Below are 26,918 nucleotides of genomic sequence, written 5' to 3' on the forward strand. Positions count from 1 at the left end.
TCACAAATATTCGCCAACGACATCTTGAAACATTGTTATCTTGCTAAAGCACACAAAAACAAGCGACTGAAATCTCAATAGTAAGTCGATAATCGCGTCTATTTTATAATAAATAAATTTATTTATTCATTTTACTTATAATTTATTAATTCATTTAAATGTAAATTTATTAATTTATTTTAGATTGATTTTACTTTTCTCTCTGGGATAAAGAAGCATCTTTAAATCCAAAATTGAAAATTGGCATACAATTATTTTTACGATCTATATTTTATGACTGTAATATCAAGTACAGTTTGCAAAAGACTATTACTTGAAAATTTATATTCATGTGCATCTAATTTTAACGAGGATCGAAGATATATAATAGCATATTGTAAGTGCATAATACCATAAATTACTTATTCTTAACATTTTATTTTCATATAATTGCTTATTCATGACATTTTATATATGTTCTCCAAAATTTTCTGATAACAAACTTAGAAAATTTCAATAACTAAACATTTTTGCTGTGTCACGATTTTTTCAAAGTTTATTTATCTTTTCTTCTTTTATTTATATTGTTTCTCTTTAACAAAATCTTTATATTTTTATAATAATTATAAGAGCATTGGTTATAAATAAATAATTTTGCAATGCGATTTTATTTACAAAATTTAATCAATTGTATTAATGTTAATTTTTGTTAATCAGATTTAATCCATAGGTATATTTGTCTTATATATATATAGCTTAAAAAAACAAGAACACACACAGACGTTCAGGGCCGTCAATACAAAAGCAACTATCCAGATCTACCTCCACTTGGAGTAATCCGTTTTTTGTTGTCTGATGATAAATAGTTTTGGATTTATAATGTGAAATATCGTATATAAAATTTCATTGAAATAAAATATTGGAAACAGGGAGTAAAAAGCAAAAAATGTGATAATCACTTGATATCTAATGAGAAGAGAAAGACATCCATCAAAGAAAAGAAAATATTACAACTACTATGGACCTCAGTGAGACCCATATTATGGTCTATTTAATATGCACTTTGGACATCATTATTAGTATTCATAGTTTTTTTCCACGATTTCAAAATATAGAAAAATAGAAATATGTATATATATTATATTCTATATTTGTAGAAAAACTTGTGATAATTAAGGAATTATGAAAAGTACACGTTAAGTATGGTGAGTCGTTTGAAGAAAAAAATTATGGGAAATTCCTATATGCGTTTTGGCGGGGCATCGCTACGACGCAGACACGTCAGGGAAATCCTGATTCTCGCTGATTGGTTATCGCATCTTTATACCCGGGGAAGAACCCGTGATAGAGTCATCAAGGCTGAGCTTCGGTTGACGTATTCAGAAATTACAGGCAGTTGATTACGCGCTTTTGGTGAGTAACGAGTTTTTTGCGTCGTGCATCGCTTCACAACGCGAGAGAAGAGCGAGAGGCTAATCTCATCAAATTCTACCTGTCCACGAGCGATCATATATGCAATTATGATCTTGATCGTTCTCTTCCGGTGATACCTGAGCGAATATAATTTCAATACGTTTCTCGATCACTTATAATATCCGCGAGGAAAATATAGATAATCGCCGAAATGCCAGATGCGTACGAGAATTTTAACATGGCGATGCGGAGTATGTTGACGACCAGTGGTATCTTGGACGATGAGGCAGATTCGTCGTACTTTCCAGTCAACGGTAATGCGAGCGTGCGCCTCGGTGACTGACGTTTGACACAGCGCGCGTGTTTCGTTCGCAGAAACACATGTTATACAACGAGTAATTGTTTATTTTTATTTTTTTTTTTTATGTACAGTGATTGTGCCATTGTTAACTTATTTTGACACATCTTGACGTTTGATCATCTGACGTGTAATGTATCTTCGTTTCTTTAATGGATGTCTTTTTACAATATAAAGTGGTTATCACATATTCTTTACTTTTTTTGTTTGCCTTTTTAATATTTTATTTCAATGAAAATTTCGAGAAAATTTCAAACGATATTTCACATTATAAATTCAAGCTATCGGAATTTTTCGTTATATATAAACACATATATATATATAGACTAATTTAAAAGTATAATTAATAATTGTTGGTTGTGTCATGAGTGGTTAAGAAAAATCTTAATATAAGAAATCATCATATTACAGTTCGCTCAACAGGTGTTATTAGAAATAACATTGTCATATAAGTTTGTTATATATTTTTTAATACGTATTTATAGTAATGTATACTGCATGTATAGACAAAGAATTAATTATGGGTTATAATAGAATATTGATTAAAATGTCATATTTTATACTTTTAGATGAGACATTGATAGCCAATATAGGTGGTCTAAGCCCATATACTAGCGGTGGATCTCAAGGAAATACAAGCATTGCATCACCCATGTCAACATCTTCATCATCCATGCATGTCACAGATGATTATATTAACTTAGCAAATGCTACAGGTATATATTCTGATTCTGAATTAACTTGTTTAAGATATTTAGCTTACCAAGTATACTGTATTCAAAGAAAATATATTAAACTTTTCTTTTTATCTTATTAGTACACATACTTGAACCATACATTAGTATTGTGGTGCAACCAATGGACAAATTTAGATTTCGATATAAATCTGAAATGATGGGGACACATGGAAGTTTGTTGGGTGCATTTAATAGCGGACGTAGGCGGAATAAAAATAATGTACCTACAGTCCAAGTAAGTACAAATCTATTGATATTGAAATCCATGCAAACAGAAAATACCAATGTATTTATGTAGAAATATTTGAGATTTTTCTTATGTTATTTATTTATTGTTCTTTTTATTTTCAGTTACATAATTTTATAGATAAAGCGATAATACGATGCACATTGGTTACAACTGATGATGAACATATACCACATGCTCATAGATTAGTAAAACGTACAGGTAGCCTAGACATAGATGATCCACATGATATAGAAGTTACACCTGCAAACGATTTCATAGCCGAGTATGTTATATTTTCTACTCTAACATTGCAAACACAATTGATCTATTTATTAATCTATTTATTAATATATTATATGGATGTTTCTATTTTTTAGATTCAATCATATGGGAATAATACATACTGCAAGAAAACATATTAAAGAAGAAATAGCACACAAATTATATGCAAAATTGTTAGAGGAACGCAAGCTTTCAAATATTAATGCTACTCTTAGTCTTCGTGATGAGGCAGAGGTACATTTTATCATTTCGAAAAGTGTTTTATTTAAATAAACTTATTTTTATTTCTTAAAAATAATTGAATTAAATATACTTCTTGAACAATTTTTTATCAATTACAGATTAAAGCTAACGCAGAACATTATCAGAAGAGTATGAATTTGAATACAGTTACCCTTTGTTTTCAAGGATTTATCAAAGGTGAACATAATACCATGAAACCGATCACATTGCCGGTTTATAGCAATCCAATTAATAATCTGAGTAAGTTTAAATAATTTACAATAAAAATGTTTAAACAAAAATTTTTCTTAGTAAAGTTTTGAAATTATTATTTTTATATCATATATCGCAAATAATGAAAATGTTTAATAAGTTTTAATGTTAATATTTTAACAGAAAGTGCATTAACTGGAGAACTTAAAATATGCAGAATTGACAAATATACCAGCAGTTGTGAAGGTGGAGAAGAAGTATTCATATTTGTGGAGAAAGTTTCAAAAAGTAAGTTCATAATTAATAATATATCTTTATTATGTTGCCTTGTTATAGTAACATGTCGTATATATTAAAAAATTAAACATTTTTTTATATTATAGAGAATATAAAAATAAAATTTTTTGAACTGAATGACGATGACATTGAAGTTTGGACTGATTATGGTCGTTTCTCTGAACTAGATGTTCATCATCAATATGCTTTGGCATTTCGGTATGTCCAGTGTGCACTTGAAATATGATTTATTTTCTCTCATTGCTTGCTCAATTGTGCTGTATATTTCTAGAACTCCACCATATAAGGATCTATATATTACATCTCCAAGAGAAGTTCTTATACAATTAGAACGTCCTTCAGATTCAGATTGTTCAGAACCAATCAAGTTCACATATAAACCCAGCGATCGCGCGATAGGTAAGTTGAGACTGTGAGATATAACTTTGCCAGCTTCCTATTTTATTTTCTTTCCATTCTTTTCGTCTTTCTTTTTTTTTGGTAAAATTTTTTTATGATTTTATAATTCTAGGTAGGAAGAGAACGCGAATTTGTCACTCGAGTAGCTCGGAATTGACACAAATGGCGTTCAATCCAGATTCTACGCCGTCAATTAACACACCATATACATTTATAAATATGCCTTCAAATAATGAAAGTGCAGAAATGTCTAAAGAGATAAAAAAGATGTTAGAGGATAGATGCTCTTCCAGTGAGTTTAAGAATTTTGTTGAAGACATAAATTTAGAATGTAAGTGTCGAAATGTACATATAAAAAGATTTACTAGTTTCAAGTTACATCTTTAAGAAATATATCGTGTTAATCAATATAACTTAAATTTTGCAGTATATGAAAGTTTATTAATCCAAAGCGAAGAAAATAAATTAACTTATGACGGAGCACCAAGTAAACAGGTAAACTTCAATTCTAATTTACACAATTTACAAAACAAATTTATAGTTACCGTCTTATTGTTGTGTCAATTATTATCATTATGAATTTTATGTTTTTACAGGATGACGAAATGTTTGCCAAAAATATTATTATTGATACAATAAAAAGTATCAGAACAAAACCAGATAAATCTAAGGATATTATAATAAATATGTTCAAAAATAGAACAACTTATGGTGATTCGCCGCTACATCATGCACTCCGATATGAACAGAAAGATATTGTAAAGCATATCTTAATGCTTATGAGTAGTCTAAAGACAGATGCTAAAGAATTAGTGAATATTCAAAATAGTTCTGGCAAGGTTAGCTTCTTTGATGCCATGTCAAATATATATTTCATTTTAATAATCACAAATATTATTTAGTTATTTTTTAATACTTGTATCATATGTCATAGACTCCTTTGCATTATGCTGTTACACAAGAACATGCAGAAATTACAAAAGCGTTGCTCATGCTCGGTGCAAATCCAAATATAACAGATCATTATGGACAAATGCCATTGCACAGAGCTGTTAAACGTATGTATTAATTTAAAAATATTTTAATTCAAATATTTAAGATAAGTAGAAATCTAACAAAACATTTTTATTTATAAATGGAAAATAAAAAATAACAGCTGTAATAGATAATATATATCTCTAATGGGAGAAACATTTTTAGTTCCTGAAGGGAAAGCAAGTATTGGTATTTTATTGAAAGAAAAAAAAATCAACATTGAAGCAAATACAGATTTAGGATGGACACCTTTGCATTTAGCTGCTGAGGCGGGATTATACTATGCAGTACGTTCTCTCGTTGAAGCTGGTGCAAATGTAAATAACACTGATATGTCTTATGGAAGAACGGCTTTACATATAGCAGTCGAAGGAAGTCACAGAGATATAGTAGAGTTTCTGTTAAAAAATGTAAGATTTTATATTTATCGGAAACGCGTTCTCTTTTTTGTATTAGTATAGTTGTATTATATTATTGATTCTTGCAGACCAACATAGATGTTAACAAGAAAAACTTCAGTGGAAATACGGCATTGCATACTGCGGTGGTTACGCCTGGGACGAAAGCAAAAGAAATATGTGCTTTTCTATTGAAATACGGCGCTGATCCATACATAAGAAATTTCAATCGCGAGGCAAATAACGTATGTCTAAATAATTATCTGAAATGATCTATATAATATGTAAATATGTAAACGGTTAATTAATGTACAATACTATTTTCATGATAGGTTGAAGAACAAAATATAAAAACTGAAGTACAAGATGAAAACATGAAAGAATTCGTCGGGCAATCATCTTTTGATTTAGCTTCGAACAAACCAGATGTATGAGAAAATAGTAGATTCATATCATCATTGTTATAAAGTTATACATATGGTAAAAGCAATTTGTTTTATTGCAGATCTTACAGCTCGTTTCCAATCAAAGTAATGCGTCAGAAATAATCAAGTGTAAAGAGGAAAATATCGATGATACACAAAAAGTTTGGATGGATGCAGTCCAGGAAAAACAATTGGCGACTATTTTAGATGAAACAAAAGGATGGAAGAAATTAGCCCGTCATTTAAATTTAGAAAATTTATTGAATACCTTTGAACAGAGTTCGTCTAGTTCAACATTACTTCTTTTGAATTACATTGCTGTAAGATTCTTATTTTCTCTGTCAAGTGTTCCATGATATATCCATATTATTCCGTGTTCTTTTACATGCATTCTTAAATACGAAATAAATGATTAAACTATGTATATAATTCTATATATCTATTTCTTTGCAGATACAAACCAGTATATCTCTTAGCGAACTGCAAAATATATTACATACTATAGACGAAGAAGATGCTGTTGTATATATGGGACAAGTTTTATCCTTGCATGAAAATACGAGTCACGCGCTTTTCAAATAAATGAACATTATTGAATTATTGCACGCGCACGTTATGTTACCATAATTAATAAAACACTGTATTATTGCAATTGTAAATAAAAATTTGCATAATCTTTAGGCAGATTACTTATCTTTTTATTTATAAGACAGATCTATTATTAGGTTTCATAGTGTCACTGTATATATATACAATTTTTATATATATATATATATATATATATACAAATATATATGATACACATTTAAGTACAAAAGAAAACGAGACTATTATTACTTTCTTCCTGTAAACTTAAAAGACATTAGCTTCTCTCATTGGCTCTGATGTTAAAAATCTGTTAAAACTTAATTTTGACAAGTCTATAGTTGTAAAACAATTATGAAAGATCAATTCTGATACCGCGCGTCCTACTGCAGGTGCCTTCTGGATACCATGTCCACTGAAACCAGTTGCTAAGTATAAATTTTGATAATAAGGATGTGAACCGATGATACCATTTTCATCAAAGGTATTGTACTCGTAATATCCAGCCCATGAAGATTTTACCTGATAAAAATATAATTTAAATATATATTATCTTGAAAGAGGAAGTTGTATTTGTGAGGTGTATTTATGATATATTTAATATTTATATAAATTAGTTGTGTATTTAGGTAGAAACTATGAATATATTTTTCTTACATATAATTTATTAAATTTCATTTATTAACTTTATCGTTTTTATGTATGTTTTATGCATATGTTTACTTGTTAAAATAAATACCTTCAAATTCTCAAATGATGGTACTCTGTGAGCGAGTAAAGGCCATATTTTATTATCGAAAAATTCATGATCGACATCTAAATTATCTACCGATGGCTCTTCGTCGAGTTCTGGTGATTTTCCACCGATATAATTACCTCCGAGACCATCTCGCCTACACATTATTTGAAATTTATTTCTTAATGTTATTCTTTCTTTCACGAATCTATTCTTAATAATTATATTAAAAATTTGTTTTGCTTCCGATATAAAAGTATATATTGTAATTCCAAAGTACTTGGATTCATACCTGAAATATGCGCCACTAGGATCAATTGTCAAAGGTGTATTTAAACCAGGTCCGTCTGGACAATGAAAACAATATACATATCTTTTCCTGTAAAAGAAAAAACTGATTGTAATACATAAAAATTAAAGAGTAACAAAAAAATGAAATTATTTATTGTAATTAAAATTACCTGGGAACTACTGGTAAAGGTATAGATAGTAATTCTTCACCTTTTCCGATATCAGCTAATTCAGCTACATCGCCACTAAACGCACCGGCAGCTATTACAGCCATACAAAAACGTATTTTTCTAATCTCACCATCATTGGTTTTTATCTGATACAAAATATATTATCTACATTAAAAAAACTGTTAGATTTACAATTGATAAGTTTTATATCAAAATTTGTAGATACAACGCGTACAAAATTGAGCGTTACTTGACTTGTACAATTATAAAAATATATAATTGTATATTATAATTATATATTATATAAAATGTTATAAAATATATATCAAAACATATCATATAAAAAAATTAAATAAAATTTAAATAATATTTTTTTCATTACTATTTAAAAAGATTATAAAAATGTGAATGTATGCAAATATATAAATATGGTCTTACAATTGCATCATTTAATCGTTGAAAGGAATTTCCGTTGTCATCATAAATCGTATTAAACTGAAAAGCTTTAACTTCAGCATTGACATATTGAGCACCTAAATGACTAGCTTTCTTTTTCAAGGCACATAATAAGGACCATGGATCAAACCATCCTTCCTTTTCCAGTCCAAGACAACCCGCCGCAATCCCGTCAGTATTTAACCAGGGAAACATGCGTTTTAACTTCTCTGCAGTATAAACAGCATTTTTTGCTCCTAAAGAATTCTGCAGCTTAGAATTTTCTACTAAAGTTTCGGCACCCGCTTCAGTCGCCAAAACTAAGTAACCATAAGGGTGAAAATTTAAGTCAATGAATGGTTCTCCAGGAACACTCAAATGTTCATTAACATTTCGTAGAAACTCTGCACCATAAAGAGACATTTGAATATTTTCTTCAAGAGAAAATTGTTGACGCAAGCCACCAACTGAAAGAGTCGTGGAAGCTCTGGCATACTGAAAAACAATCATATATTAGATATATTTATAAACTCTTAACGATAAAAAAACAATTAAAGAAATATAGCTTATAGAAAATTTATATAAATTAATATCTTACTGTGGGATCTTTTTCAATTACAGCAACACGAAACTCTTCTTTATGAATTGTCTCTTTTAACCAGTATGCTATTGAGCTGCCTATTGCACCGCCACCAATAATGAGTACATCAACTTGTTCAGGAATTATTTCGTGTCCCTTCCAAAGATTTTCAAAATCCGAATACTCTCGGTCAGATGACAGACATTTTTTCAATGTCTTCCAATCTCGTTGGAAACTTTTCAATACTTTTTCTCCTCGACTGGTGGTGTCTACAAATTCTCTGTATTTTTTCCTATCTTCATCATTATCTTTGATCTCAGAGCTCTGTAAATTTTATACACAACTATGATAAACTGTAGTAAAAGTCTCTGTTATTTTTTATTGCATGTTTTATGTATTGTTTTCTTTATTCTATTCTATTCCAAGAATTTTCTATCTCCAAAAAAGATGCATACTTATTATATATATATATATATATAAAGAGAGTATAATACAGAAAATATATAAAATTATATAAAATATTTGAACAAATAAATAAATTGAATTAAATTAAATTTAAAAAAATGAGCTATTACATTCAATTCGATTGATTCTAATTGGAACTCAATATCATCTTAGCCTAACCTTAACTAATATATATCGCACCTGTTTTCTGGAAGAATTTAAGAATTGAATTGCCGAGCACTGTTTCAAAAGGTCGGCGTGTCTTTTTCCACATGTCAAATGTCGCAGCATTTTCGTCGATCACAACTTCGTTTCAAGTCTAATTGAAAAATGAAAAATTTCCTTGCTTAGTTTTTTCTAATTACAGAGAACATTTATCACTATTTATCCGCCATACGCTGAAAGATAACAAGAATAAAAAACAGAAAAAAATATTTAATCTGTTTATCAGTAATCTATAACATCTTTCAAGATAATTACCGTATTATGAAAGTCATACCAAACTGTGCAACTTTGAATTTATACTGATACATAACACACACATGGAGGGATCAGCTGATGTACTGACAAGTTACTTTTTTCTTTTTAAAGAAATAAAAATTAATAAAATAAATTAAAAATATAATGTCATAAAAAAATCAATTTTGACAATACAGATCTCTTACTTTTTTATAATTAAATTGCTTAATTCGAGTTATTTAGTTAATTTATGTGACAGAACATAAATAATACTTATCAATAAAAAATATTGATTCTGCTGATAAAATTGATAAACGTATATTATATAGTACTGTAATTGCAATTATCTTTATCCAGATAGCTATATTATGATAGAGATTTCACTGCAATAATTTCCTCATGATAAATTCTTATCTCTTTCTTCATACATCAGTTTTAAAATATTACAATAATATAAAATTTTCTCTACAAAAATAACATTTATAATTAATGTGAAATATATTTTATAAATTATAAATTATTTATAATAATTATACACATAAGTAACTTTTGCTTTTGTTAAAAATTATTTTTTAATTTAGAAGAATTTAACTCAAACTTCTCACTCTCAAAATGTGTTACAATAAAAGGCCAACTTAAGGCTAACAAACTTAACAAAGCATATAAATAATGATATTGAAAAAGACTGTCGTACAGTCGAAACGTTTATCTTTTGTAACATTATATTATGACGTAAAATAATAAAAAATTTTTTAAATTAATATCTTATAAGCTCGTTAAGTTGGCCTTTTATTGTATCACATATTTTAATTGCATACGAGCCGAAGTTTAATTTATAATATATATATTCTCACTCTCACTTCTAGAATCCATGTTGCAAGAAACAATTTTCTTTAATATAAAGTTTTTAGATAATAATATATAATTTGTTTTTACAATGTGTTATTTTTCATATAACGTTTTTTTATTCTTCGCGCGAATAATTTATGTTAAAAGAAATAATTACATTAATGTTTAATATATATCTATACATACAGTTGACATATGTTTGATAATATTATTTATATAGAAAAAGTAGAATAAAAATAAAACAATTTCTAATTATCAACTAAAACAATCATTATTTTATCAATCAATCAGATTGGCAATATTAGTCTAATTATAATTAACAATTAAAGTATCAATTTTTAACATTTTGATTATCTATCATATTACAAGGTACCAACACCAGCTTAGGTATCATGCCGGGTGGCGCTATAAATTGTTGCGTACTTTGTGGCTTGCTCTGGCTAGAATACCGCACTTCCGTCTCTGTAACAATCTTGCAAATGTTCATCTTGATATCCGCCTGCGCCTTTGGCGGCAACTTCTTCACTGTCTGTGCCATACTTTCGAAAAAGAGTTCTATACCACTCTTACTCTCCGGTGCTAAGTAAACTTGTTCGAAATTGGCGTCATTATCCTTCGTGTTGCTCGATCCTTTTGTAGGCGAAGCAAGTGTACTTGGTGTTAACGGCTGATTGGTTATGAAAATAGGATTAAATATTGTACCCGTATCAAGTGCATTTGCATTATTAGTCTTGAAGGAAGAGTTTTTATTATAAACATTGGATGCTTTCGAGATAGATGGAGGTTGATCAACCTTCATTCGTTTTGGACGTATTTTTCGATACTTTGACTGTATCTGTTGGACATAAGTGTCAATATCTTGCTGTGTCGTGTCTTGTTCAACCACTATATCCTGAGTGATCAATTGCACATTGTTATCCAATGTTTCTACTGTCTCAGATTCTACCATAACTGGATCAGCTGCTGTATCGTTTATAACTTCTAAGTATTCACTGTAGTCCTCATCATTTCGATCCTCCAATTGTTCTAGCAAACCTTCACTACTTATTTCACCCGAGTTAATATCTTGTATATATTCCTTAGTCAGTTCTACACATTGCGGTTGATAATCTGATTCATATCTATCAAAATAGCCTCAATTAAGAAAATGTAGCTTAATTATCTTTTATTGCAATAAAAATATATTACTTACGGAAATTTTAAAAAACTCAAATGATCCTCAAAGATCCATTTTTTCCTTCTAACACCCTCCTCTGTTTTATTCTTGTATTTTAAAATACGGCAATACGTATCTCTAAGATTCTTCCATTTCAATCTCACCCACATTGCTGTAATATATAAGCGTAATATTAATATATCTAAAAGTAATGATACAAAACGAAGGTAAACAAAAAAATCCATACGATCTAATCCAAGTTCATCAGAGATTCGCTTCCAAACTTTCTGCTTGAATTCTTGCAGTTTAACTGACAAGCCCTTCACCTCGGTGCAATAAAGCACTGGGTGCTGCTTAATTGCCTCTATGATCTTCAATGAGATTTGATGGGAATCAGGTGGCATTGTCGGCGGCATCGCTTCCTGGGGCTAAACCTGTAAAAAAAAAATTGCAGTTTTCGCTACACAATTCCTAAGTGACATATCGAAATGTCAAAATATCGGGTGTATATCTCCTTCGCGATTTCACTTTCATATTCCCGCTCCTGGGCTCGACTTAAGGTTAAGATATTTCGATTCGCCGGATTGTTTATTATCGCGTTTCATTCCGATTGTGCGTGCGTCATTATATGGCCTGTATTAATGCGCACACGACGTAACAACGTGCTGTCGCTCGGTATGGATCAGCTGTGAGATCGGCGAATGTATACACTTACCTCGCAAATCAGCGAAAATCGCTCGGTGACAAAAGAGTCCACCACGTCCACCAGTCAATACCCGTTGACGACGTCGCCCGATGTCGCCGATGCGAAGCAAATTCACTCGTTTCCGTCGCACTTCCGTCAATCTTCCCGCGCCTTTAACTTTCTTTATTCGCGAAAAAAGCACACGTGTTTTTATTCACAGTTATTGTTTTTCTTTGTTTTTGATATGTAAACACACGTCGAATATTGTTGTTGTTAGAGTTGTTCTAGCTTGTAATAGAACGTGACGTCATGACGGCTAGAAAATAATTCGCGACGTTATGACCAATCAAAGTTTCCCTTTTATATAGGGACTTTTTTCAGATAGCTCTGTTGATCTTCGCGAGGTCAGCTATTTTGATCGTCTGCCAATGAACATCTTCAGCAGATCTACTTGTTTTAGATGATTCATGGTTCGTCACGTTCATGTAATCTAACGAATATTACGGGAAAGTGTTTTCAAGAGAAGGAATTGTGCGATTTTATTAAATAAAAACGATGGCGCATATTCCCTCCGAGCTTGTGCCACATTCACGAAAAGTGTGCAGCTTGTACAAGCGTGCACTTCGTTGTCTGGAGGATTGGTATCATAGAACACACGATTGCAGGTAAAATCAGCTGACAGTGTGTCAATGTTATGTTTGTTCATATATTATTCTATATGTATTTTTATGTATTATTTTGTATATATAATATATATATATAATATACAATATTATACGTAATATAAAATATATAATTGCAATAGTCGTACATTATTCATAATAAAAAAAAACAATTTGCTTTTTTTGAACTACATTAATTTGAATTGATCTAAAATAAATTAATAATATAATTATTATAATTACATATTCTATAAATATATATGAATTATATATATACTGTTTTTTTTACAGGATTCAAGCTGTATTAATGAGAGAACGTTTTGATAAAAACAAGGATATAAAAGACATGCGTTATGCAACATATCTTTTAGAAGAAGGAGAAAAAGAACTCTGGTCTAAGCAACATTATGCACCAAAGACATTTGCAAATTCAGCCACAGGAGGAGCATATGGTCGAAAAGGCCAGATTCCAGATTGGGTCTTAGATTATTGGCATCCTCTAGAGAAAGCTAGATATCCGAAATATTTTGCACGTCGCGAACAAATGAAGGACGAATACGAGGAATGGTATTTTAAAACGTATCCAGAAGAGAAAGAAAATAAGAAGATCAAACATCATTAGACACTTATAAAATATATATACTTATGCTGTATCAGTTCAACTTGTAGATATATTGTAATATAATGTTTATTATTATGAAATTTTTTGTCAAATGGAATAGTATCCCTATTACAGATAAAACAAGTAAAATTATATATATACACATTTTTTAAAACAAATATAAATTGTAACTTGACATAATTATGTAAATATATAAAGAGAAACAAAAGAGAATTTTCCATGCAATACATAACAATATATACACATATTTTTGTTTCATATGTATTTATTATGTACTCCAGAATACATATCAAACAACTTAGCTTATTTCTCTATAATTTAATTCATCATACATTTAACATAATACTATAATCTTAGCACATATATAAAGCAACTTGAAATTTGGTGATTTTGTCTGATTACTTAGAGTCACAAACACATAAGAAATTATTATACTTGAAATGACGTTCGAATGCCAATTGTCAATAATAATAACAGGTAAAATGTATTTATGTATTTATTTTTAAAAGAAAAAATGTTATTTGCAAAATTAGGAATTACAATAATTTCCATTTACTTAATTTGAATCATTATTTCAGCAGCAAGAACCATTACTTCGTTTTTTTAATAATGTAACATAATCATGATTTGAATAGACATATATATATATGTATAATCCAAACGATATATTTACGATCAAAGATTACGACATACATTGCTACGAAAGCAATAATTTGGATGATACACGAGTGGACTAAAAATCTAAAATTGTCTCCGTTCTATATTGTCCATAAATTTGCCTAATACGCGACTGATTCGACATTTTTTGTATATATTATTTTGTAAGTTGATTAAAGTACCAGAATAAAACAGATAAAGATTCAGGTCAGAAATGTTTATACTCAATTTGCAAATAAGCTTATTTCTGCAATCATCACTAAAATATCACCAAATACCAATTTATATATAAGAGTTATGAATTATATTTATGGGTGTGTGTGTATATATATAAAACCACGCGTGCGCGTGTTGCTTATATATAAATAAAATATATGAACAAATGTCCTTTTTACCTATGTTACAATTCTTCAACATTGATAGATTTGATTTCGGAAGCGATATTCGGAAATGGAATAAAGTAAAAAAAAGAAAGAAAAAAGTAAAATCGACTACAATTGTGCTTTTATGAGAGAATTCCGCGTGCGTTTAATATTTATTTATAGAATTCCTTACATGCAACAAGTTAAAATTGGTACCTAGTTAAAACTAAATGTTGCATAATTTGCATATACGGCTTTCTTGGTATATGTTTGTCTACTTGTTCAAAGTATATAATTCACAGAACTTTCCTTTCTTTCTCTTTTTTTTTAAATAATCGTCAGGATTTTGAACATCATTTAAAAGAATAAATTCAAAACTGATGATTCAAATCAAAGAATATAATTGCAATATAAATTTCATTATCTGTTCCTAATTTCGTGCGTTATTCATCACTTTTTTATGATACTATGATATTTGGACACAGTACCTTTTTCAGACTTCCATTTCTAAACTTTCGTCCAATCGTGATCGTTATTATCTCATGTACAACAGAATCGGAAGTCATTCATTCTTACACGATTAAGACTAACTGGTGGGCGGAGGTGGCGGCGGCGGCTGCGCCAGCAACGTCGGCAGCGTGTTCAAATCAATTCCAGGCGGTGCTGGAGTCTGTTGTTGAGGCGGGGGTGGAACTGGAGCAGCTGGCGGCCAGCCACCCATCTGTTGCGGCTGCCAGCCTCCAGGGAATCCCGGGGGCGGCGCCGTACCTGGTGGTGGCGGCCGCATCGGTCCCTGTTGACCTTGCTGCCATGGCGGTATTCCCATCCCGGGTGGCGGAATCTGCGTGGGCGGCATCTGGCCCGGCGGCGGCGGCTGATTGTTGCCGGCCATCCACGGCATCAGCGGTGGAATGTTGGGCTGCGTAGTAGAACCGGGTGGCGGCGGCGGCGGTTGCATCACACCTGGTGGTGGCGGCATGCTCACCGGCGGCTGCCACTGCATGTTCATACTATTCATTCCTTCGCCACCTTGACTCCATGGTGGTGGTGGCGCCATGCCTGGCGGCGGCATCATCGGGCCACCTTGCATCATCTGCGGCGGCGGATGAGCCGGGGCAGCCATTAGCGCGCGAGGTGGTTGTTGTCTGAAAAAAGACGTATGATTATCGTATTCGATCTTCTATATATTTGTTATATGTATATATAAAGTTTATTCTAAAAAAAAGAAGTAAGAGAAATTATCATACCTATCAAAGAGTCCAGGATAATTGGGGTTGGGAGTCTGCCTGGCTTGACCTGTCTTTGATCTGTCCGGTGGTGGGCCTTCTCCTAATTCTGCCATTAACGACATGTATTCCTCATCTATCTTGGCTTTATCTCCGGCTTGACTCATTCCTCCCATTCCGGCGGCAGCTGGACCACCCTGACCTGGTCTTTTCGATCTACAATCTCGAGCAATGTGCCCCGCACCACCGCAACTCGAACATACTATGTTATTCGTTACATTTGGCTTATCCGGACACTAAAAAAATTTCATTAAAAATTAGTTCCAAAAATATAAAAGTTTTTTAATATATATAAAATGTTATACAAACCAGCCAAGATTTATGGTCTGAAGCTCCACAATTAGTACAACGAGGTCCATCATTCTCACGTAAAGTTCCATTTAATAAAGCCAGTTCGCGTAATTGATTACGTCGTAAATCATTTTGGCCCTCTGGCACCTCGACACCTTGTCGAATAATCTCGTGGATCTGTTTAATGTACAAAACACAAATCTGTTTAATGTATAATTCTCAATGCACTTATGAATGTTTCAATGTTTAACAATATAAATATATATATATATATATATATATATATATATATATATATAGATCATATTTAATATAATTATCTCTGCATTTGATATAACTTTTTCATATTCATATAGCTTTTATATAAGAAAAAAATGTTATAAATGAGAACAAAACGTACTCTTTCCACAGCCTTTTTTACAGCATCTAAATTGTTTGCAGTAATATACGCATGCAAAGGTTCATCCTCGCCTGGTAAAGGTTGTCCATCTTTCCTACCAACTTTTCCTTCCTTTACAGATCCTTTCCCACGAATTATGATTTTTGCGCCTGTTTCTTTTTCCATAGCTAAAAAAATTTCATAAAAATGGATGTTAAGACTTCTAACTCTGTGTGTGTGTGTGTGTAAAATGTAAGTTGTATTAGTATAATTATTTGCAAAATTTATTTACATTTCAGCGTATTTCCACGTGGTCCAATAAGTAATCCAACAAAATTTATATCGGGATGCTCTTCCTGAGGAATCATCACTTTATCATGAACTCGTATTATTGGTGGCCTGCAAAATAAAAATAGATATAAATATTGAAAAGTATAGTATAGTCTTTTAGTTTCTCGCGGCGCGATTACTTAGTCGGTTCGGTGCGAGTCGGGAATTAAATAGGGAGAGGCATTAATTGCATATAACTGAAAGTATATTCTTAAACACAAACTTCAACTGTCGATACATGGATATTAAACCGCTCGGATTCATAATGTACGTCCGTACGGGGTGACTGTCGATAACGAAATCTCTCGCATGTAACATTGCTCTTTCTGTCTCTCGCCTCAAAATCGACCTTCGATAGGCTTCGAGAATTTTCTATTCGTTTATTTCCTTTGTTTTTTAATCATCTTGATATTTGTCTCTGTGCTTCTCGTCTTTATCTGTCTCGTCTGTTATGTTTCTATTTATTTTTATTTATGTCTCAGTACTTTCGCTTGTGTGTGTGACCGTATTCGTATACGTGTTTTCGCTCGATAATTTTTGGGAAGCATGTGACGATGTAATCGCCAGTCTAATTATACAAAAACATTTATAAAAGTATATAACGCAAAATCTATAAAAGACTCACTTATAATCTGGTGGTGGTTTAAACTCTGGATTAATTTTAAGAATCTTCTGAATTAAATTATGACGTTCTTCTTCCAATTTACGTCTTGTGCGATATTCTCTCGTGTTCAACCGTTTACCATCACTACTGTAAATAGGTTCTGGAGATGGAGATCTGAAAAAGAAAAAGGATAATACCATATCAAGATATAAATTTTTATCAGAAGGTACTAGCATACAAGCAACCTGAGCCTACTATGACCGTATGAATATACAGTGGGAAAAAACCGCTGATTTCTTTTACAGCAGAAAATTATGCAGATAGAACAGTAAAATTTTGATGAATAAGTTATTATATAATCTTTTTATCTTGTTGCTCTGATTTGGTTTATTTTCTCTATAAATGTGATTGTGTGTAGATAAATGTTTCGCTAAATTATTAAATTTCTATATTTAATTTAAAAAAGAATATATTAATAACCTTCGTTTAATTTAAAAAAATCAAAATTTATAAGAGAGATTTTAAAAATGTTTAATAATTTTATATTAATAACAATAGCATGTATTTAACATATCCTAATATCAAAAAATCCTATAGAATTTATTGCATGATTGTATCAGTTTGCTTATGTAATCATATTATGTAGAATTTAGAATTAAATTAGAATTTCCCAACAGTGCCAAGGTATCAAAATAAAGAATAGAAAAATGTCGCTGCCGAATATAGCTATATATATTTAGTATTCTATAGTAGGCAACCACACACTGGAAGACTGCGCGTTTGTGCACGGCAGATATCGGTATGATGTCAGCTGCTAAGACAGATCCTGCTGATTGTTAAGAAATAATCTTTTAGATTAGTTATAACGTGATTGATATATCTTATTATGTATTAATAAAAAACACAATGACATAAAAATAATGGTTCCAGCTAAAATTGGTAAAGTTAAACCTATTGGAATAAATTAATTTATTAGAAAAAGAGTATATGCAATTATTATTTAAGAGCTGTACCTGAAAGTAACGTTAAATTTTTTGTTACAATATTACGGTACAAATGAGAATTTCAATAAACCGATATTTTCCTGAAATCTGTGCTCATTAGATTAGCAACAAAGATTGGCATTTATCAATTAATAATCTCCCTATTGGCACTAAAATTATTGTAATGTTTCAAAAATATGCCGTGCAAATCACGGCAGCCTAAACGAAGGAACAGAATCTAACTCAAAGGGGACCTATACACGAGATTATAAATTCAGAATGAAACATTGAAAAAATAAAATGTTAGAATACTAATGCTGCAGAAGTTTTGCTCATAGTAAATAGAAACAGATTGCAATAGGTCACCTGAGAGTCTCTATGTGTTTGCAAAAATGTATTTATTTAAGGAATATATGAACTAGAATACCCACTGTTCTTCTTAAACACTGCTACTTCTCTATTGATTTGCACAATTCATTATATGTATATTGATAGCTAATTCTTTTACATTACATCTGATATTTAAATTATAATAAAATTTAAGGACATAAAACTTAATTTGCATTATTGTAGCAGTGTTTAATAAAAAATGAGTTATTAAAAAAGATTGATTAGGGCAAACCAATACGATCAAAATTTATCTTCTGTTGCGTGGGGGCTCTAATCAAGCCCAATGCTTTCAGATACGACATCGGTATTCCCACACTAATTGAACCTGAGCCATAGAGATATCTTTAAGGCTCCTGTATTATGAACTGTTGTATGGTCAGTAGATAGGTATTGTAGATATGTAATGTTCATTTTTGGTATGTAAGAGTTTCTTTCAAACCTTTCCTCGGGATTAAGTGGGATTCCAAGGTCTCCAGTGCGTAGTTTCCTGCTGATTTCCTCAATCTGCAGCTGAACTGTAAACCAACGGGTTAGAGGGGGCGGAAACCCCAACAGTTAGATATTGCCAATTTGCTATAACCATAATACATTCTATAAAATAAGCATGTTTCAAAAAAGTAATAATATTGCATGTATTTAAATATCATCTTAAACATTGTTTTTAAAAGTCAAAAGCTTACAAATTGCTTTATGTGACTTATTAATTACAAAACTTTATTAAAAAAAAAAAAAAGAAAAAAATTCTAAATATAACTTTAAATATTTGTGATCAATTATATTTAAATAAATAATGCTTAAATATATACAGTTTCATAGAATTTTATGGTGTTAGAAATATAAATTTAATAGTCGGATCATAATTATTCAGCAAAATTGGCAATCCCTCTTGCCAAATTTGATGATTCAAGATGGTTTTAGAATTCCTGATGCTTACCTCTGAGAATTTTGAATTTTTACCAATATATATAGATATATATGTATATATACACATTATACTTACACATCATTCATAGTCATCTATATTCTATAAATTAGGCTTCGGAAACTTATGTACAGAAGCAAAATATTTGAAACAGTTCCCTATCTATATGCACTAGCGTACTAAAGGAAATAAGAATATCAATTGGGAAAGAAACTTACAGAGATAAGCTTTCTCCTGTTCAGGAGTCAGATTTGTCGGTAGTACTGTAGGCATCCCTGGTATAAATGTTTTGTCATGTTCGCTACCACCCCATCTAGTCTTTTTCCTCTTCTTACGTTCTCCATCTTTTGTTTCTTTCTCCTGTTTACAATCTCCTATAAAAATCTTGCCATTAGATTACATAAAATCTATACATAATTTTTACTATTATATTTATATTTTTCTATTTGTATTATATTTATTACATATTATTAAATATATTTATTATATATTATGTTATATATTATATATGTAATATATAAATATGTTATAGGAAAACAATTCAGTATTAAGACACTTCACACGTTTGCAAAGGGAAACTTGAATAACAATTTCTTTACCATAAAAACAAATAAAAATAAATAAATAAAACAACATATAATAGTATAATTAACATATAGTAACAGAATAGGATCATATAAATATTGCACGCTTGCAAAGCACGCGAGGAAGTGCGTACTCGCGAAAGATAAGGTAAGAGAAAGAGAGAGAGAGGGAAAAAGACTGACCCTCCGTCTCTCGTTTGCGGTTCGCGATGCTGGATGAGTTAGCGTTGGCCTGTGTGCCGTTCGCTATCGCGGCGGAGACGGCGGCCGCGGCTGCGGCTGCAGCCACAGCCGCCGAGTTCGTCCCCGCCGTGTTTTGCTGCTGCTGAGCATTCTGCAGATAGCTCGGATTCAGCAGCGACGTAAAATTCCGCGGCTGATTCATTACAGCCGAAGACGACGCCGATTGCCCGGCGTGACGTTTCTGCTACTATTCCACTCTACGTACACGCGTTCCTCGTCGACGCGGCGCACTCGCGGTCGACGCCCAACCAAGCCCACGCGACGTGGACGAGTAACGTGAGAGCGGGAGAATAGTTTACACGACTCGAGGGAAAATGGCGAGACCCGTGCGATCTGAAGGCACCGTTAGCAGCACACTTCCATCCTGACGCACCGCGACCGGATGTCAGCGCGTATCCCCTCAGGACGCGTTTACACGCGAGGCTTCTGGTTGGTCGGTTGTTCTAGGGTCGCGTCGACGAACCAATCGCGAAAAGAGGCGAGACTAGGCCGAAAGAGATTACATGCGAGCGAAGACCTAATTGGGACTCTACATGTCAATATTTTTTATTGTACATTTTATGCTCCTAATAAACTTGATTAATAAACAGCTTTACTATTTTGTGTTTACGTTACAGTGTTTATCATTATATTTGCGTGAAATCTTGGGAATTTTGAAAATAGGGTGTCGTAGCTTCGCTTTTAATTTTAATTCAATCGATTTCGTGTAAGTAGGAATAGGCACTTTATGCTTTGAACATAATAGCATAATGTGTCAAAATTGTTTTTAGGTATTAATTTTAATGGTTATAAACACTTAATATTATATTAAATTAATGTTATATAAAATTAAACACTTAATATTATATTAAACATTTTTGGACACATGCCATTATGCTCAAAGCATAAAATGTCTATCCCTACTTATAGATACTGTTGACATTTATTAATGATACAAACTGGAAAATGTGAAAAACACAAAAAATTGCTTATAAATTTATAAATCTATTTTTTCAGGAAATAAAAAAAATGTCGGATGACGTTAAGATCTTGCTGAAGGAGGCCCGTGAGTCTTTCAGGCAGAATGAATATCTGGAGACTATGAAGAAGTGTAAAAAGATCTTGAAGAAAGATAAAAACAATTACACAGCATTGGTTTTGTTAGCACGTGCCATGCAGGAAATAGAGGAATTCAAACCACAGGTACCCTTGGTTCTTCAAAAAGCTGCTGAGATACAACCGAATAATCCAGTAGCTTGGCAAGGTCTAGTGGCATATTATGACAAAGCACCACAAGATAATGACAATTGGGGAAAGCTAGCTCTAGCTTATTGCAAACTTTTACAATTGGATAGGTAGGGAATATTTTGCTATACTTTTTTAAAAACTTGAACTATATAAAAAACAAAATATCTAACAGATGAATAAACTGAAATATCTTTTTAGTGATTCTCCCAAGTTCACATATTTCGTCAATAAAGTCTCAGAAATTGTTCTGAGAACCAAGGATGATGACATACTATCCGAAGTATTAGATACATTGAGTATGTTACGAGAAGTTTCTACCAAAGAGAAGACAAGCCTGATCGATAAAACTCTAGCATGGGTTTTAACAGAATACCCTAATAATAGTTTAACCAAGTATCAGGAATTTTACGAAGATATATTAGCATCTGTAATAAAAGATACAGATATAGTGAATAGACAAGAGTATTATAGAAAATATTTAAAGATGTTATATGATTCAAATAAGTTTACAGTTTTATTAACAGCAGCTCAGGATATGCATATTCAATTTCCACAGGATGCTTATCCTCTAGGTAAGTCATTTACATTCAATTGTTGATACTTTTAGTATTAATTATTCTCTAGTGCAATAGTTTAATACAATTATTTCTTTTGTATAACAGAATGGATCTGCCGTATCTATTATGAAGAGGCTATATTGAATGAAAAGAATCTTGACATTAACATAACTGAGATTTATGAATCCCTTTTAAAGCTGAATGCAAATTCCGAGGCTGCATTAATTGCAAAAGCAGTATATTTGAAGAGCACAGATAAATTAATAAATTCTCGCGAGTGTTTAAATCAAGTAATCTCATTAAATACGCAACTATTCTATGCCTGGTTAATATTAAGCCAAGTATATTATGAACTATATTGCTGGGAACAAACCGAGAATGCTTCTAAACAAGCATTACAATTGATGAAACCACACTTGAAGGACAAATTGTATTATAAAATTAAGTTGAGATTACTTGAAGCAATGAGTAGAAGTAATAACAAACAAAAGTTGATGGAGACACAACAAATGTGTGAAGAGGTATTTTTTGATACACATACAAGTTATGTGAAAGTTATTATAAAGGTTTTTTTTTTAAATATTTCCCGATTTAAATTTATTTTCAGCTATTAAAGACTGAATCTTCTGTGCAATTGCAATTGATATATGTATGGACAAATACTTTACTTGATAAGCCTGATGCTATTACTGTATTAACCAATTTGGAATCCCAAGATGAAGTTAAAATCCAAGCTCTTATATTTAAAGCATTATACCTGAAGAAGTACAAGCAATATGAGGAAGCCATTAATACTCTTGAGTTAGCTCTAAGTAATTCCGAAGCTTGGTTGACATTTGGTAAGATATATTGGGATATGGGCGATTATAATCACAGTCTGATGGCATTCTTAAATGGCGTCCAAGCGGATCGCAATAATTGGGAATGTATGGTTTATTTGGGACATTATTATCGCGAGCACGGGAATGATATCGAACGTTCGAGAAGATGTTATCACACTGCGTTGCAAATCAACCCGAATTCTGAGGAAGCTGGCATTGGATTGAGCACAACTTATCGACTTCTGAAAAACACTGTAATAAACATATTTATATAAAATTTCACAAATTTATATATTTTAACAATTATCACAATTAAAATTTTTATCTAACCGGTAGTTTTATATATAATATTTAGGATGCCAATATACAACTATTACAAAGGGTAACTATGCAGCAAGGTACAGGAGCAAAATGGGCCTGGCTCCAACTGGGCCTACAATATTTAGATCAAGGTGATGCGGGACAAGCTATCAAGGCATTACAGCACGTGATCAGAGCCGACCCTAACGACAAGTATAACAACACAACTTGTAATTATTTTATCCTGTAAAGAGCACCGCAACATATCTTATCGGAAATTTGCACTTTGTACAGTCATAGCTGGGAATCTCTAGCAGACGCGTACTTAGTGCGTGGTGCACACACATCGGCGTTGAAATCTTATCAACGCGCGCTAGAGCTGAGTCCAGGAGCTTTGTATCCTATGATACAACTTGCGAACATCAAATTGGTACATAAAATCCAGGAAAATTACTAATTGCACATACATGCTTAGATATTGATATACATAAAATTATGTTTTTAGCTCATTGGTCAGCATAAAGAAGCAAAAGAGGATTTCGAGAATATATTAGAAAATGATAAACAATCTATTCTTGCATTAAAAGGTTTAGCACAAGCGTGTTTGGGACTGGCGAAGGAAAATGTCACAAAACAATTTCTATGTCGTGCGAGAGAAAATTTACAGCAAGCGGCAGATAGTCTAACAGATGCTATCATGATACGTAGTGATCTATCTTGTAATTGGAAATTGCTTGGTGATATCTGTTTTAACACAGTTAGTATGCCAGAAAAGTATTGTTACTTAAGAGTCAAGCCTATTTTAATGAAATGCGACAATACCGAGGAATATATGAGAATTAGAGGGAATGAAATACTCACATTGTCAATAAGGTAAAAAAAAGGAATTATTTTTTAGGTATTTTTTAAACGATATATTTACCTTAAAAAATCTTGATAAATATTTATAAATTATTTTTTTTTATTAGATGTTTTTGTCGAGCACTGTCAATCACTGTCGACCAAAATTCTGCATCTTTATGGCACGATTTAGCATGCTGTTATATGATGCAATTAGACAACGATTCCACAGTCGACAAGGACGAAGTGGCATCCAAATGTCTTGCCGCTGCAAAACACGCTGTCAAACTCTGTCCGCAGTCGTGGTTACATTGGAACATTTTAGGCGTTATTTGCATGTCGCCATATATAAAGAATTATGCTTTGTCTCAGCATTGTTTCATTATGGCGATCGATCGAGAATCAAACAATGCGATAGCTTGGAGCAATCTAGGAACATTGTACCTGCATTTAAGTATGCTTAAAAATATAGCTGCCACTTTCTTCAATTTTTTGTTCAGTTATTATTATGCATTTTACAATCAATCGACCTATATTGTTTTTTTTTTTTTTTTTTTATAAAGGAGATATCTATAGAGCGAATGAAGCATTTTCTCGAGCGCAACGTGCGGATCCTAGTTACATGAATAGTTGGATAGGTCAAGGAATAATCGCGGAGAAATCGTTCAGGAAGGAAGCGATGGATCTATTCCGGCATTCAACGCAACTGGGTTATCACAACGAAGCGGCTCTAGGCTATGCTCATTGGGTACTAACCACCCTCCTGAATCCTGCAATGAAGACTGATCCGTTATTTGTTTATGTTATCGAAAAAATGCACGCGATACCAGCAGCGACTGATGTTCTCACCTGGTATACAGGTAAGCGTTAAAGATAATGATCAGCTCGACACAATACTCTCTTCTTGTATCTTGGGATAAAGCAATTTCATCATTTTCAGAACTTGTACCGAATGATGTTTACGCTCTAAATACCCATGGTTTGTTGTTGGAACGGCTGAAATTGTATAACACGGCGATTAAGCAGTTTGTTATAGCTTTAAAACTAAGCCAGGGCGAAATAAAGGACATGATATCCTTAAATTTGTCACGTGTCCTGATTCAAATCGGAAAACATGAGGAAGCAATCGAATTATGCAGACAAGTAAAATGTAGTTTCAACTCTCAATGCCATCTGGCATTATCTTTATTCAAAGGTAACAATGTTTTATATATAGTCTTATATTCATATATATAAACAAATAACTTTGAAGAGAATAAGAAACAAATATTTTATATGTAGCCAAGCAGTATGAAGAATCGTACAATACGTATGAAGCAGCTCTACATTGGCTAGCTGACACTGGAACGGACAAAGCGAATGTTTTATGCGCAATGGCTGCGATTGCTTACATTTTCCAAGGAGCGGACGCTGTCAAGACTCTGCTGTTCCAATGCATACAAATAAAGCCGCCTACCATAGCTGGTTTCTTGGCAACCGCCGCATTAGGAATTCTGCACGACGATTTCAATTTGACCTCTTTAGTACTGGAGGAATTGAAACCGTACACAAATCATCACGAGTATGGTCATCATGTCATCACGTTGTCCGCATATTACCATGTTATTCAAGGAAACCTTACGGAAGCTATCCGAATTTTTACCAAAGCTATTTTCAGACATCCTAGTAAGTGCATGATATCGTTATCAAATTTATATTATTTTATTTATTATATTATATTATTTTATATTAATAAATTTTATATTTTATATCAAATTTATATATATTTAAGCTTATCTTTTAAAACAAATATATTGATTTTTTTTAGATGACATTAGATATTGGATTCGTCTTGTCAGAGTCTCATTGTTGAGCACAAATTTAGACATTTTCCGCAAATGTGCTCAGACAGCATTAGTTTTAAGCAGAAATACGTCCATGACTGATATTGTATATGTCGCTTGTGCATCCGCGTATAGCCATTTCGGTACCATAAAGGGCCTCAGACAGGCTCAGAAAAATATATTTACATATCCCACCAATGTTGAAAGCTGGGCTAATTTTACTGCTGCTCTTCTACCTAGGTCAGTGCTATAAAAATTTGGCATCTTGCTTTTTCTTGTCCTGTTTCTGACAATTATTTTCGAACACATTTACATATATTATTTTTCTGCTTATAGATGTACAGACAAGGATTCCAAGATTAATAATCAATGGATGTTATCATTAATATCCATGATAAGATCACAATTTCCAACTTCCGAATGTATGTCACAATGGTTGCTTCGTAACGCACAAGAACTTAATAGTTTTTAAGTTAACAAAATCTTGTAACTTATTTTTATGATTTATTAGAAAAATATATTTTGTATGCATTGTATATGTAAATTATGCAATAAATTGTGTATATAAATTAAAATTTTATATTATTGAAAATTTATAAACTTGTAAGAGTTAAGGAAGGTATATCAATGATTAAGCTAGATTTATATATTGATCTAT

At 31.9% G+C, this 26,918-nt stretch overlaps 6 protein-coding genes across 12 annotated transcripts; 3 read left to right on the forward strand and 3 right to left on the reverse strand.

Moving 5' to 3' along the window:
* Positions 1–1,172: 1,172 nt before the first annotated feature.
* Positions 1,173–6,673, forward strand: Rel (nuclear factor NF-kappa-B family member relish). Of its 5 annotated transcripts, none has more exons than XM_029321297.2 (18): positions 1,173–1,706; positions 2,320–2,466; positions 2,568–2,722; positions 2,839–2,999; positions 3,094–3,232; positions 3,340–3,481; positions 3,617–3,721; positions 3,817–3,928; positions 4,002–4,129; positions 4,242–4,421; positions 4,557–4,624; positions 4,726–4,968; positions 5,064–5,187; positions 5,330–5,574; positions 5,652–5,807; positions 5,895–5,990; positions 6,068–6,307; positions 6,441–6,673. In XM_029321297.2, exons 1-18 carry the CDS (start codon positions 1,604–1,606, stop codon positions 6,567–6,569), a joined length of 2,673 nt encoding a protein of 890 aa, XP_029177130.1. In that variant the 5' UTR covers positions 1,173–1,603; the 3' UTR covers positions 6,570–6,673. The 5 variants fall into 5 exon arrangements, with proteins under 5 accessions (XP_029177130.1, XP_029177128.1, XP_029177131.1 ...); XM_029321295.2 differs by having other exon boundaries at positions 1,174–1,706; positions 4,242–4,460; XM_029321298.2 differs by having other exon boundaries at positions 1,175–1,392; positions 4,242–4,460.
* Positions 6,229–9,775, reverse strand: LOC114945201 (FAD-dependent oxidoreductase domain-containing protein 1). Of its 2 annotated transcripts, none has more exons than XM_085481941.1 (8): positions 9,709–9,775; positions 9,430–9,547; positions 8,803–9,108; positions 8,208–8,699; positions 7,770–7,915; positions 7,601–7,687; positions 7,312–7,465; positions 6,229–7,094 (listed from the first exon to the last, which is right to left on the reverse strand). In XM_085481941.1, the coding sequence occupies exons 2-8, from the start codon at positions 9,517–9,519 to the stop codon at positions 6,840–6,842; spliced, it is 1,530 nt and encodes a 509-aa protein (XP_085338067.1). In that variant the 5' UTR covers positions 9,520–9,547; positions 9,709–9,775; the 3' UTR covers positions 6,229–6,839. The 2 variants fall into 2 exon arrangements, with proteins under 2 accessions (XP_085338067.1, XP_085338066.1); XM_085481940.1 differs by having other exon boundaries at positions 9,430–9,626; positions 9,709–9,773.
* Positions 9,709–12,387, reverse strand: LOC146723412 (uncharacterized). Its single transcript, XM_085481942.1, has 3 exons — positions 11,940–12,387; positions 11,729–11,864; positions 9,709–11,657 (listed from the first exon to the last, which is right to left on the reverse strand). Exons 1-3 carry the CDS (start codon positions 12,106–12,108, stop codon positions 10,868–10,870), a joined length of 1,095 nt encoding a protein of 364 aa, XP_085338068.1. The 5' UTR covers positions 12,109–12,387; the 3' UTR covers positions 9,709–10,867.
* Positions 12,388–12,804: 417 nt separating this feature from the next.
* Positions 12,805–13,741, forward strand: ND-B22 (NADH dehydrogenase (ubiquinone) B22 subunit). Its single transcript, XM_029321308.2, has 2 exons — positions 12,805–13,042; positions 13,331–13,741. Exons 1-2 carry the CDS (start codon positions 12,933–12,935, stop codon positions 13,659–13,661), a joined length of 441 nt encoding a protein of 146 aa, XP_029177141.1. The 5' UTR covers positions 12,805–12,932; the 3' UTR covers positions 13,662–13,741.
* On the reverse strand, positions 13,372–21,079 carry SF1 (splicing factor 1). The gene is made up of 9 exons (XM_029321301.2): positions 20,633–21,079; positions 20,084–20,239; positions 19,383–19,458; positions 17,592–17,744; positions 16,929–17,035; positions 16,658–16,824; positions 16,276–16,434; positions 15,928–16,202; positions 13,372–15,825 (listed from the first exon to the last, which is right to left on the reverse strand). The coding sequence occupies exons 1-9, from the start codon at positions 20,832–20,834 to the stop codon at positions 15,267–15,269; spliced, it is 1,854 nt and encodes a 617-aa protein (XP_029177134.1). The 5' UTR covers positions 20,835–21,079; the 3' UTR covers positions 13,372–15,266.
* Positions 20,655–26,835, forward strand: LOC114945193 (superkiller complex protein 3). Of its 2 annotated transcripts, XM_029321294.2 has the most exons (15): positions 20,655–21,227; positions 21,310–21,398; positions 21,689–22,026; positions 22,118–22,491; positions 22,582–22,997; positions 23,084–23,551; positions 23,653–23,810; positions 23,892–24,027; positions 24,103–24,470; positions 24,566–24,891; positions 25,001–25,297; positions 25,378–25,632; positions 25,719–26,102; positions 26,245–26,500; positions 26,597–26,835. In XM_029321294.2, the coding sequence occupies exons 3-15, from the start codon at positions 21,701–21,703 to the stop codon at positions 26,730–26,732; spliced, it is 3,900 nt and encodes a 1,299-aa protein (XP_029177127.2). In that variant the 5' UTR covers positions 20,655–21,227; positions 21,310–21,398; positions 21,689–21,700; the 3' UTR covers positions 26,733–26,835. The 2 variants fall into 2 exon arrangements, with proteins under 2 accessions (XP_029177127.2, XP_029177126.2); XM_029321293.2 differs by having other exon boundaries at positions 20,655–21,398.
* Positions 26,836–26,918: the final 83 nt, after the last annotated feature.

Source organism: Nylanderia fulva, unplaced genomic scaffold, assembly GCF_048542155.1.
Source record: "Nylanderia fulva isolate GAGA-0341 unplaced genomic scaffold, ASM4854215v1 Scaffold2, whole genome shotgun sequence".
NCBI lineage: Eukaryota > Metazoa > Arthropoda > Insecta > Hymenoptera > Formicidae > Nylanderia > Nylanderia fulva.